This window comes from Ranitomeya imitator, chromosome 7, assembly GCF_032444005.1.
Source record: "Ranitomeya imitator isolate aRanImi1 chromosome 7, aRanImi1.pri, whole genome shotgun sequence".
In the NCBI taxonomy this organism is placed as follows: Eukaryota; Metazoa; Chordata; class Amphibia; order Anura; family Dendrobatidae; genus Ranitomeya; species Ranitomeya imitator.
In genome coordinates, this window is record NC_091288.1 from 4374369 (window position 1) to 4387453 (window position 13085).

A 13085-nucleotide genomic window follows, 5' to 3' on the forward strand; every position below is an offset into this window, starting at 1 on the left:
TCTGCTCCTGTAAGCCCCATACTGGACACATAATAGCCCTCTGCTCCTGTAAGCTCCATACTGGACACATAATAGCCCTCTGCTCCTGTAAGCTCCATACTGGACACGTAATAGCCCTCTGCTCCTGTAAGCTCCATACTGGACACGTAATAGCCCTCTGCTCCTGTAAGCCCCATACTGGACACATAATAGCCCTCTGCTCCTGTAAGCTCCATACTGGACACATAATAGCCCTCTGCTCCTGTAAGCTCCATACTGGACACATAATAGCCCTCTGCTCCTGTAAGCCCCATACTGGACACATAATAGCCCTCTGCTCCTGTAAGCCTCATACTGGACACATAATAGCCCTCTGCTCCTGTAAGCTCCATACTGGACACATAATAGCCCTCTGCTCCTGTAAGCTCCATACTGGACACATAATAGCCCTCTGCTCCTGTAAGCTCCATACTGGACACATAATAGCCCTCTGCTCCTGTAAGCCTCATACTGGACACATAATAGCCCTCTGCTCCTGTAAGCTCCATACTGGACACATAATAGCCCTCTGCTCCTGTAAGCTCCATACTGGACACATAATAGCCCTCTGCTCCTGTAAGCTCCATACTGGACACATAATAGCCCTCTGCTCCTGTAAGCCTCATACTGGACACATAATAGCCCTCTGCTCCTGTAAGCCCCATACTGGACACATAATAGCCCTCTGCTCCTGTAAGCTCCATACTGGACACATAATAGTCTTCTGCTCCTGTAAGCCTCATACTGGACACATAATAGCCCTCTGCTCCTGTAAGCCCCATACTGGACACATAATAGTCTTCTGCTCCTGTAAGCTCCATACTGGACACATAATAGCCCTCTGCTCCTGTAAGCTCCATACTGGACACATAATAGTCTTCTGCTCCTGTAAGCCTCATACTGGACACATAATAGCCCTCTGCTCCTGTAAGCCCCATACTGGACACATAATAGCCCTCTGCTCCTGTAAGCTCCATACTGGACACATAATAGCCCTCTGCTCCTGTAAGCCTCATACTGGACACATAATAGCCCTCTGCTCCTGTAAGCTCCATACTGGACACATAATAGCCCTCTGCTCCTGTAAGCCCCATACTGGACACATAATAGCCCTCTGCTCCTGTAAGCCCCATACTGGACACATAATAGCCCCCTGCTCCTGTAAGCTCCATACTGGACACATAATAGCCCTCTGCTCCTGTAAGCCCCATACTGGACACATAATAGCCCCCTGCTCCTGTAAGCTCCATACTGGACACATAATAGCCCTCTGCTCCTGTAAGCTCCATACTGGACACATAATAGCCGTCTGCTCCTGTAAGCCTCATACTGGACACATAATAGCCCTCTGCTCCTGTAAGCCCCATACTGGACACATAATAGCCCTCTGCTCCTGTAAGCTCCATACTGGACACATAATAGCCCTCTGCTGCTGTAAGCCTCATACTGGACACATAATAGCCCTCTGCTCCTGTAAGCCCCATACTGGACACATAATAGCCCCCTGCTCCTGTAAGCTCCATACTGGACACATAATAGCCCTCTGCTCCTGTAAGCTCCATACTGGACACATAATAGCCCTCTGCTCCTGTAAGCCTCATACTGGACACATAATAGCCCTCTGCTCCTGCAAGCCCCATACTGGACACATAATAGCCCTCTGCTCCTGTAAGCCCCATACTGGACACATAATAGCCCTCTGCTCCTGTAAGCTCCATACTGGACACATAATAGCCCTCTGCTCCTGTAAGCTCCATACTGGACACGTAATAGCCCTCTGCTCCTGTAAGCTCCATACTGGACACGTAATAGCCCTCTGCTCCTGTAAGCCCCATACTGGACACATAATAGCCCTCTGCTCCTGTAAGCTCCATACTGGACACATAATAGCCCTCTGCTGCTGTAAGCCTCATACTGGACACATAATAGCCCTCTGCTCCTGTAAGCCCCATACTGGACACATAATAGCCCCCTGCTCCTGTAAGCTCCATACTGGACACATAATAGCCGTCTGCTCCTGTAAGCCTCATACTGGACACATAATAGCCCTCTGCTCCTGCAAGCCCCATACTGGACACATAATAGCCCTCTGCTCCTGTAAGCCCCATACTGGACACATAATAGCCCTCTGCTCCTGTAAGCTCCATACTGGACACATAATAGCCCTCTGCTCCTGTAAGCTCCATACTGGACACGTAATAGCCCTCTGCTCCTGTAAGCCTCATACTGGACACGTAATAGCCCTCTGCTCCTGTAAGCTCCATACTGGACACATAATAGCCCTCTGCTCCTGTAAGCCCCATACTGGACACATAATAGCCCTCTGCTCCTGTAAGCTCCATACTGGAGACATAATAGCCCTCTGCTCCTGTAAGCCCCATACTGGACACATAATAGCCCTCTGCTCCTGTAAGCCCCATACTGGACACATAATAGCCCTCTGCTCCTGTAAGCCCCATACTGGACACATAATAGCCCTCTGCTCCTGTAAGCCCCATACTGGACACATAATAGCCCTCTGCTCCTGTAAGCCTCATACTGGACACATAATAGCCCTCTGCTCCTGTAAGCCTCATACTGGACACATAATAGCCCTCTGCTCCTGTAAGCTCCATACTGGACACATAATAGCCCTCTGCTCCTGTAAGCTCCATACTGGACACATAATAGCCCTCTGCTCCTGTAAGCTCCATAGTGGACACATAATAGCCCCCTGCTCCTGTAAGCCCCATACTGGACACATAATAGCCCTCTGCTCCTGTAAGCTCCATACTGGAGACATAATAGCCCTCTGCTCCTGTAAGCTCCATACTGGACACATAATAGTCTTCTGCTCCTGTAAGCTCCATACTGGACACATAATAGCCCTCTGCTCCTGTAAGCTCCATACTGGACACATAATAGCCCTCTGCTCCTGTAAGCTCCATACTGGACACATAATAGCCCCCTGCTCCTGTAAGCTCCATACTGGACACATAATAGCCCTCTGCTCCTGTAAGCCCCATACTGGACACATAATAGCCCTCTGCTGCTGTAAGCCTCATACTGGACACATAATAGCCCTCTGCTCCTGTAAGCCCCATACTGGACACATAATAGCCCCCTGCTCCTGTAAGCTCCATACTGGACACATAATAGCCCTCTGCTGCTGTAAGCTCCATACTGGACACATAATAGCCCCCTGCTCCTGTAAGCTCCATACTGGACACATAATAGCCCTCCGCTCCTGTAAGCCCCATACTGGACACATAATAGCCCTCTGCTGCTGTAAGCTCCATACTGGACACATAATAGCCCTCTGCTCCTGTAAGCCCCATACTGGACACATAATAGCCCTCTGCTCCTGTAAGCCCCATACTGGACACATAATAGCCCTCTGCTCCTGTAAGCCCCATACTGGACACATAATAGCCCTCTGCTGCTGTAAGCCTCATACTGGACACATAATAGCCCTCTGCTCCTGTAAGCCCCATACTGGACACATAATAGTCTTCTGCTCCTGTAAGCCTCATACTGGACACATAATAGCCCTCTGCTCCTGTAACCTCCATACTGGACACATAATAGCCCCCTGCTCCTGTAAGCCCCATACTGGACACATAATAGCCCTCTGCTCCTGTAAGCCTCATACTGGACACATAATAGCCCTCTGCTCCTGTAAGCCCCATACTGGACACATAATAGCCCTCTGCTCCTGTAAGCCCCATACTGGACACATAATAGCCCTCTGCTCCTGTAAGCCTCATACTGGACACATAATAGCCCTCTGCTCCTGTAAGCTCCATACTGGACACATAATAGCCCCCTGCTCCTGTAAGCCTCATACTGGACACATAATAGCCCTCTGCTCCTGTAAGCTCCATACTGGACACATAATAGCCCTCTGCTCCTGTAAGCCCCATACTGGACACATAATAGCCCTCTGCTCCTGTAAGCTCCATACTGGACACATAATAGCCCCCTGCTCCTGTAAGCCTCATACTGGACACATAATAGCCCTCTGCTCCTGTAAGCTCCATACTGGACACATAATAGCCCCCTGCTCCTGTAAGCCTCATACTGGACACATAATAGCCCTCTGCTCCTGTAAGCTCCATACTGGACACATAATAGCCCTCTGCTCCTGTAAGCCCCATACTGGACACATGAAGCTCTCTGCTGCCCCCGCTGGCGAGTGTTGAGCAGTGCCATTTTCACTGTATAAATTACACATGATCTTTTTCAGGGGTGTCGAAAGCCATTCTAGACGCTGCCGGACCGAGTGTTCAGTCAGTTGCCAAAATATTAGGTAAAATTCTATAAATTCCGTTTCCTGTGGTGTTTTAGAAATCCTCTTCACACTCTTCAGACTGATACTCAGGGCTGTGATTTAGGAGTCACTGGTGGTCCTACTAAAGCCATTCACTATGCTGCTTGTGGGGGTGTCATGTGACATATTGAGAAGACCCCTAGAATCTCCTCTGAAGTCCGGTGATGATGCACTCCAGGACTGAGGGGTCTGTGACTCCCGCCCTTTACCCCGTGGAGCGGCACATTAGTCATGTGTTAGGCCACGTTCACACCGTCAGTATCTGTACCCACACCGGGAGGGTGATAAATCCAGGAGGGTGACGGGGGTCTATAAGACGTCTCCTCTGATTGCTCCTGAGTTTGGCTACAAATACTAACGTACGGACAGATCACGCTACGCAGAGGGCGGAGGGATCAGGCTACACGTAGGGCGGAGGGATCAGGCTACACGTAGGGCGGAGGGATCAGGCTACACTTAGGGCGGAGGGATCAGGCTACGCAGAGGGCGGAGGGATCAGGCTACACGTAGGGTGGAGGGATCAGGCCACACGTAGGGCGGAGGGATCAGGCTACACGTAGGGCGGAGGGATCAGGCTACGCAGAGGGCGGAGGGATCAGGCCACACGTAGGGCGGAGGGATCAGGCTACGCAGAGGGCGGAGGGATCAGGCTACACGTAGGGCGGAGGGATCAGGCTACACGTAGGGCGGAGGGATCAGGCTACACGTAGGGCGGAGGGATCAGGCTACACGTAGGGTGGAGGGATCAGGCTACACGTAGGGCGGAGGGATCAGGCTACACGTAGGGCGGAGGGATCAGGCTACACGTAGGGCGGCGGGATCAGGCTACACGTAGGGCGGAGGGATCAGGCTACACGTAGGGCGGAGGGATCAGGCTACGCAGAGGGCGGAGGGATCAGGCTACACGTAGGGCGGCGGGATCAGGCTACACGTAGGGCGGAGGGATCAGGCTACGCAGAGGGCGGAGGGATCAGGCTACACGTAGGGCGGAGGGATCAGGCTACACGTAGGGCGGAGGGATCAGGCTACACGTAGGGTGGAGGGATCAGGCTACACGTAGGGCGGAGGGATCAGGCTACACGTAGGGCGGAGGGATCAGGCTACGCAGAGGGCGGAGGGATCAGGCTACACGTAGGGCGGAGGGATCAGGCTACACGTAGGGCGGAGGGATCAGGCTACACTTAGGGCGGAGGGATCAGGCTACGCAGAGGGCGGAGGGATCAGGCTACACGTAGGGCGGAGGGATCAGGCTACACGTAGGGCGGAGGGATCAGGCTACACGTAGGGCGGAGGGATCAGGCTACACGTAGGGCGGAGGGATCACGCTACACAGAGGGCGGAGGGATCAGGCTACACGTAGGGCGGAGGGATCAGGCTACACGTAGGGCGGAGGGATCAGGCTACACGTAGGGCGGAGGGATCAGGCTACACTTAGGGCGGAGGGATCAGGCTACGCAGAGGGCGGAGGGATCAGGCTACACGTAGGGTGGAGGGATCAGGCTACACGTAGGGCGGAGGGATCAGGCTACACGTAGGGCGGAGGGATCACGCTACACTTAGGGCGGAGGGATCAGGCTACACGTAGGGCGGAGGGATCAGGCTACACGTAGGGCGGAGGGATCAGGCTACACGTAGGGCGGAGGGATCACGCTACGCAGAGGGCGGAGGGATCTGGCTACACGTAGGGTGGAGGGATCAGGCTACACGTAGGGTGGAGGGATCAGGCTACACGTAGGGCGGAGGGATCAGGCTACACTTAGGGCGGAGGGATCAGGCCACACGTAGGGTGGCAGGATCAGGCTACACGTAGGGCGGAGGGATCAGGCTACACTTAGGGTGGAGGGATCAGGTTACACGTAGGGCGGAGGGATCAGGCTACACTTAGGGCGGCGGGATCAGGCTACACTTAGGGCGGAGTGATCAGGTTACACGTAGGGCGGAGGGATCAGGCTACACTTAGGGCGGAGTGATCAGGTTACACGTAGGGCGGAGGGATCAGGCTACACTTAGGACGGAGGGATCAGGCCACACGTAGGGCGGAGGGATCAGGCTACACTTAAGGCGTAGGGATCAGGCCACACGTAGGGCGACAGGATCAGGCTACACGTAGGGTGGAGGGATCAGGCTACACTTAGGGCGGAGGGATCACGCTACACTTAGGGCGGAGGGATCAGGCCACACGTAGGGCGGCGGGATCACGCTACACTTAGGGCGGAGGGATCAGGCTACACTTAGGGCAGAGGGATCAGGCTACACTTAGGGCGGAGGGATCACGCTACACTTAGGGTGGAGGGATCAGGCCACACGTAGGGCGGCGGGATCAGGCTACACTTAGGGCGGCGGGATCACGCTACACTTAGGGCGGAGGGATCAGGCTACACTTAGGGCGGAGGGATCACGCTACACTTAGGGCGGAGGGATCAGGCTACACTTAGGGCGGAGGGATCAGGCTACACTTAGGGCGGAGGGATCAGGCTACACGTAGGGCGGCGGGATCAGGCTACACGTAGGGCGGAGGGATCACGCTACACTTAGGGCGGAGGGATCAGGCTACACTTAGGGCGGAGGGATCACGCTACACTTAGGGCGGAGGGATCAGGCTACACTTAGGGCGGAGGGATCAGGCTACACTTAGGGCAGAGGGATCAGGCTACACGTAGGGCGGCGGGATCAGGCTACACGTAGGGCGGAGGGATCACGCTACACTTAGGGCGGAGGGATCAAGCTACACTTAGGGCGGAGGGATCACGCTACACTTAGGGCGGAGGGATCAGGCCACACGTAGGGCGGAGGGATCAGGCTACACTTAGGGCGGAGGGATCACGCTACACTTAGGGCGGAGGGATCAGGCTACACTTAGGGCGGAGGGATCAGGCTACACTTAGGGCGGAGGGATCACGCTACACTTAGGGCGGAGGGATCACGCTACACTTAGGGTGGAGTGATCAGGCTACACTTAGGGCGGAGTGATCAGGTTACACGTAGGGCGGAGGGATCACGCTACGCGGAGGGATCTTTGTGCATCTTCTGATGATGACCCCATGCATTACTTACTCTTGGTTTCCATTTTCCGGACTCTTCTCAGGGTCTCAGCCCCACAAGGGTTACATCCTCACAGACTCGGGGAACCTTGCTGGGAGTAACTGGATCCTCCATATGTCGGGGCCAAAACAGCCAGCAGACATCAAGAAGATGGTCCTGTCCTGTCTGCAGGCGAGCGAGGCGCAGCAGGCGGCCAGTGTGGCCTTCCCGGCTCTGGGCACAGGTATGGCATCGTCCAGGCCCACACCACCATGGCCGCAGTGGAGCTTCGGCTCTAGGGGCACGTGGCGTCCTGTGTGGGGTCTGATGTACCAGTGTTCTGCACATGACTCTGTGTTACAGCTCCAGCTGTAGACCCCCATATGACAGATTTCACACACAGGACCCTTCTGTTGGGCTCTGTATGACGCGTGCATGCTCCACTCCTGCTCCACCATATTCCCAGAGACATATCATGCAATCACAAGTCTCAGCTCTGACATTCTGTTGCTCCAGGGGCAGGTGGACTGTCGGCAGTGGTGGTGGGCGATGCCATTCTAGGCACGGTGATGGATTTCATCAGTTCGGGGTCAGCGAGGTCCATCCAGATGGTGAAGGTGGTGATATTCCAGCAGCACATGTTGAACGACTTCTACACGAGCATGAAGAAGATGGAGGGGACGGCGCTGACCTCGCCAAGATCCTTTATTGGTAGACTGACTGGTGAGTGCAGTTTGTATGGTGTTGGGGGACGGTGCTGACCTCACCAAGATCCTTTATTAGTATTGTTGGGGGAGGATCTGGAGTGACCCTTCACGGTTGACTCAGTGATTTCCAAATTGATCCACAGGGCGTTGCCGCCAACTGAGAATGACCAGACGGAGACGTGTCTTTGTTTGGGAGGATCAAAAGCAAATCCCTAATCCCGTTTATTCTGTCGCACTTTTCATAATCTTAGCAAGTTATACTTCAACCAATAGTATAAAATCACACTTGCAACACTTGACCTATAAGAATACAGAAAAAACGGAAACAACATTTATGGCTGTGTCTACGTGGCATAGTAAAAAAACATAACGGCTTGTACGTCAAGGTCTCTTAGAACAATACACCCTCAGTCTCATATTTTGTCCAGGCTGGAACAATCTGGCCCCACAACAACTATGAACTTTTATCTAATTAAGTAACAGAATTTATCTCGTAAACAACAAGATGGAGTCACAAGCACCAAATGAAGCCCTTTAGTTTTGATCTTAGTTTAACCCTTCACAGTAGACTGACCGGTGAGTACAGTTTGTAGGGTGCGAGGGGGATGGCGCTGACCTCGCCAAGATCCTTTATTGGTAGACTGACCGGTGAGTACGGTTTGTAGGGTGTGGGGGAACGGCGATGACCTCGCCAAGATCCTTCATTGGTAGACTGACTGGTGAGTACGGGTTTGTAGGGTGTGGGGGAAAGGCGATGACCTCGCCAAGATCCTTCATTGGTAGACTGACCGGTGAGTACGGTTTGTAGGGTGTGGGGGAATGGCAATGACCTCGCCAAGATCCTTCATTGGTAGACTGACTGGTGAGTGCGGTTTGTAGGGTGTGGGGGAACGGCAATGACCTCGCCAAGATCCTTCATTGGTAGACTGACCGGTGAGTGCGGTTTGTAGGGTGTGGGGGGACGGCAATGACCTCGCAAGATCCTTCATTGGTAGACTGACCGGTGAGTACAGGTTTGTAGGGTGTGGGGGAACGGCGATGACCTCGCCAAGATCCTTCATTGGTAGACTGACTGGTGAGTACGGGTTTGTAGGGTGTGGGGGGGCGGCGATTACCTCGCCAAGATCCTTCATTGGTAGACTGACTGGTGAGTACGGGTTTGTAGGGTGTGGGGGAAAGGCGATGACTTCGCCAAGATCCTTCATTGGTAGACTGACTTGTGAGTGCGGTTTGTAGGGTGTGGGGGGACGGCAATGACCTCGCCAAGATCCTTCATTGGTAGACTGACCGGTGAGTACGGTTTGTAGGGTGTGGGGGGATGGTGCTGACCTCGCCGAGATCCTTCATTGGTAGACTGACCGGTGAGTACGGTTTGTAGGGTGTGAGGGGACGGCAATGACCTCGCCAAGATCCTTCATTGGTAGACTGACTGGTGAGTACGGGTTTGTAGGGTGTGGGGGGATGGTGCTGACCTCGCCGAGATCCTTCATTGGTAGACTGACTGGTGAGTACGGTTTGTAGGGTGTGGGGGAATGGCAATGACCTCGCCAAGATCCTTCATTGGTAGACTGACCGGTGAGTGCGGTTTGTAGGGTGTGGGGGGGCGGCAATGACCTCGCCAAGATCCTTCATTGGTAGACTGACTGGTGAGTACGGGTTTGTAGGGTGTGGGGGGGCGGCGATTACCTCGCCAAGATCCTTCATTGGTAGACTGACTGGTGAGTACGGGTTTGTAGGGTGTGGGGGGGCGGCGATTACCTCGCCAAGATCCTTCATTGGTAGACTGACCGGTGAGTGCGGTTTGTAGAGTGTGGGGGGACGGCGATGACCTCGCCAAGATCCTTCATTGGTAGACTGACCGGTGAGTGCGGTTTGTAGGGTGTGGGGGGGCGGCGATGACCTCGCCAAGATCCTTCATTGGTAGACTGACCGGTGAGTGCGGTTTGTAGGGTGTGGGGGGGCGGCGATGACCTCGCCAAGATCCTTCATTGGTAGACTGACCGGTGAGTGCGGTTTGTAGGGTGTGGGGGGGCGGCGATGACCTCGCCAAGATCCTTCATTGGTAGACTGACTGGTGAGTGCGGTTTGTAGGGTGTGGGGGGACGGCAATGACCTCGCCAAGATCCTTCATTGGTAGACTGACCGGTGAGTGCGGTTTGTAGGGTGTGGGGGGACGGCAATGACCTCGCTAAGATCCTTCATTGGTAGACTGACCGGTGAGTGCGGTTTGTAGGGTGTGGGGGGACGGCAATGACCTCGCCAAGATCCTTCATTGGTAGACTGACCGGTGAGTGCGGTTTGTAGGGTGTGGGGGGACGGCAATGACCTCGCTAAGATCCTTCATTGGTAGACTGACCGGTGAGTACGGTTTGTAGGGTGTGGGGGGACGGCAATGACCTCGCCAAGATCCTTCATTGGTAGACTGACTGGTGAGTGCGGTTTGTAGGGTGTGGGGGGACGGCAATGACCTGTACATTATAATCACAGGGTGTGCAGTAAAGCAAGATGCTGCACAGATCATGAGGGGCACTTGCTTTATGAACATTCTGTTACAACAAATTCATTATAAATCGTCCTGTTCAGGCAAAATCCCAGATCCTGGGTTCGGGGCCCAGGGGCACAATCTAGGGGAACAGAAGGGGTGAGGTCTCCTGGACAAGGGCATTGTCACGCTCGTGAAAATTCCTCCTGTACAAGAAAAGTAGTGAAATGTCTTGTAAATGGCAAAGACCAGTATAAGAAGGGGAGTAACGGGGCGTCATCTCCTGCACAGGAGACTTCAGAAAAGTGCTGCAGCTTTTATAGTTACAAAGGTTGAAAAAAGCCCCCGTCCATCGAGTCCCACCTTTCTCCATCAATTGTACATTTGTCACTAATTTCACTATAACCCCCAATGTTCTGTACTGAGGAATCATCCGACCCTTGTATAAGAGCGGTTCTAGAGTCGGCCATTACTACCTCCTGTGGTCGGAGCTCCACAGTCTGACTGCTTGAACTGTAAAGAACACTTTCCTGTATAACTGCTGGAATCACCTTTCTTGCCCCCATAATTAGTGCTCCCTGGTCCTCAGTATGGTCTATGGAAGGAATAAGTCCTGTGCCGTCCTCTGTACTGACCACCCATATATTATACATGTGAATGAGATCTCCTCTCAGGCGTCTGTATTCTAAGCTAAACAAGCACAACTGCTCCTGCCCCTCATCATAGGAGGCCTCATCCCGTGTAATATAGGAGTGGCCTCATCCCGTGTAATATAGGAGTGGCCTCATCCCGTGTAATATGGCAGAGGCCTCCGTCCCGTGTAATATGGCAGAGGCCTCCGTCCCGTGTAATATGGGAGAGGCCTCCGTCCTGTGTAATATGGGAGAGGCATCCATCCCGTGTAATATGGGAGAGGCCTCCGTCCCGTGTATTATGGGAGAGGTCTCCGACCCGTGTAATATTGGAGAGGCCTCCGTCCCGTGTAATATGGGAGAGGCCTCCATCCCATGTAATGTGGGAGAGGCCTCCGTCCCGTGTAATATGGGAGAGGCCTCCATCCCGTGTAATATGGGAGAGGCCTCCGTCCCGTGTAATATAGGAGAGGCCTCCGTCCCGTGTAATATAGGAGAGGCCTCCATCCCGTGTAATATGGGAGAGGCCTCCATCCCGTGTAATATGGGAGAGGCCTCCGTCCCGAGTAATATGGGAGAGGCCTCCGTCCTGTGTAATATGGGAGAGGTCTCCGTCCCGTGTAATATGGGAGAGGCCTCCATCCCATGTAATATGGGAGAGGCCTCCATCCCATGTAATATGGGAGAGGCCTCCGTCCCGTGTAATATGGGAGAGGCCTCCATCCCGTGTAATGTGGGAGAGGCCTCCATCCCGTGTAATGTGGCAGAGGCCTCCGTCCCGTGTAATATAGGAGAGGCCTCCGTCCCGTGTAATATGGGAGAGGTCTCCGACCCGTGTAATATTGGAGAGGCCTCCGTCCCGTGTAATATGGGAGAGGCCTCCGTCCCGTGTAATATTGGAGAGGCCTCATCCCGTGTAATATAGGAGTGGCCTCATCCCGTGTAATATGGCAGAGGCCTCAGTCCCGTGTAATATGGAAGAGGTCTCCGTCCCGTGTAATATAGGAGAGGCCTCCATCTCGTGTAATATGGCAGAGGCCTCCGTCCCGTGTAATATGGGAGAGGTCTCCGTCCCGTGTAATATTGGAGAGGCCTCCGTCCCGTGTAATGTGGGAGAGGCCTCCGTCCCGTGTAATGTGGGAGAGGCCTCCGTCCCGTGTAATGTGGGAGAGGCCTCCGTCCCGTGTAATATGGAAGAGGTCTCCGTCCCGTGTAATATAGGAGAGGCCTCCATCTCGTGTAATATGGGAGAGGTCTCCGTCCCGTGTAATATGGGAGAGGTCTCCGTCCCGTGTAATATGGGAGCGGCCTCCATCATGTGATGCAAAAATAATTATTTTTTCTATAAAATAGTTTATAGTGTGTAAAAGCGTCAAAACATTAAAAAATGAGGCATCGCTGTAATCATACTGACCCGAAGAATAAAGCTGCCTTACCAATTTTACCACACACGGATTCAAAAAAATGTAAAAAAAATTCAGAATTGCTGGTTTTTGTTCTTTCTGTCTCCCAAAAATCAGAATAGAAAGCGATCAAAAAATGTCACGTGCCCGAAAATAGTACCAATAAAAACGTCAAATTGTCACGCAAAAAACAAGACCTCACATGACTCTGTCAGCCGAAATATGGAAAAATTATAGCTCTCAAAATATGGTGATGCACAATAAAAAGCGCATATTAGTGTGTGACAGCAGCCAAACATAAAAACCCGCTATAAATTCTGATATCATTGTAATCGCACCGACCCGAAGAATAAAGTCGCCTAATCACTTTTACCGCACGAGGAACGGTTAAAAAAATATATAAAACCAATTCTTCGCCTGCTGTTTTTTTTTTTTTTTTCATTCTGTCTCTCAAAGATCGCACTAAGGCTGGGAGCACATTTATCCTGCACTCTATGCTGAGCTCTTACAACG

The 13085-nt window shown here is 53.0% G+C and overlaps 1 protein-coding gene across 2 annotated transcripts in view; it reads left to right on the forward strand.

Annotated features, from left to right (window-relative positions):
• The window catches only part of LOC138644318 (protein mono-ADP-ribosyltransferase PARP14-like), a 148739-nt gene that overhangs the window by 121792 nt on the left and 13862 nt on the right, over positions 1-13085 (forward strand). For both annotated transcript variants that reach the window (XM_069732568.1, XM_069732569.1), the window contains 3 exons: positions 4244-4306; positions 7413-7592; positions 7865-8071. In XM_069732568.1, the coding sequence (XP_069588669.1) occupies positions 4244-4306; positions 7413-7592; positions 7865-8071 (450 nt within the window). The remainder of the gene's footprint in view (positions 1-4243; positions 4307-7412; positions 7593-7864; positions 8072-13085) is intronic.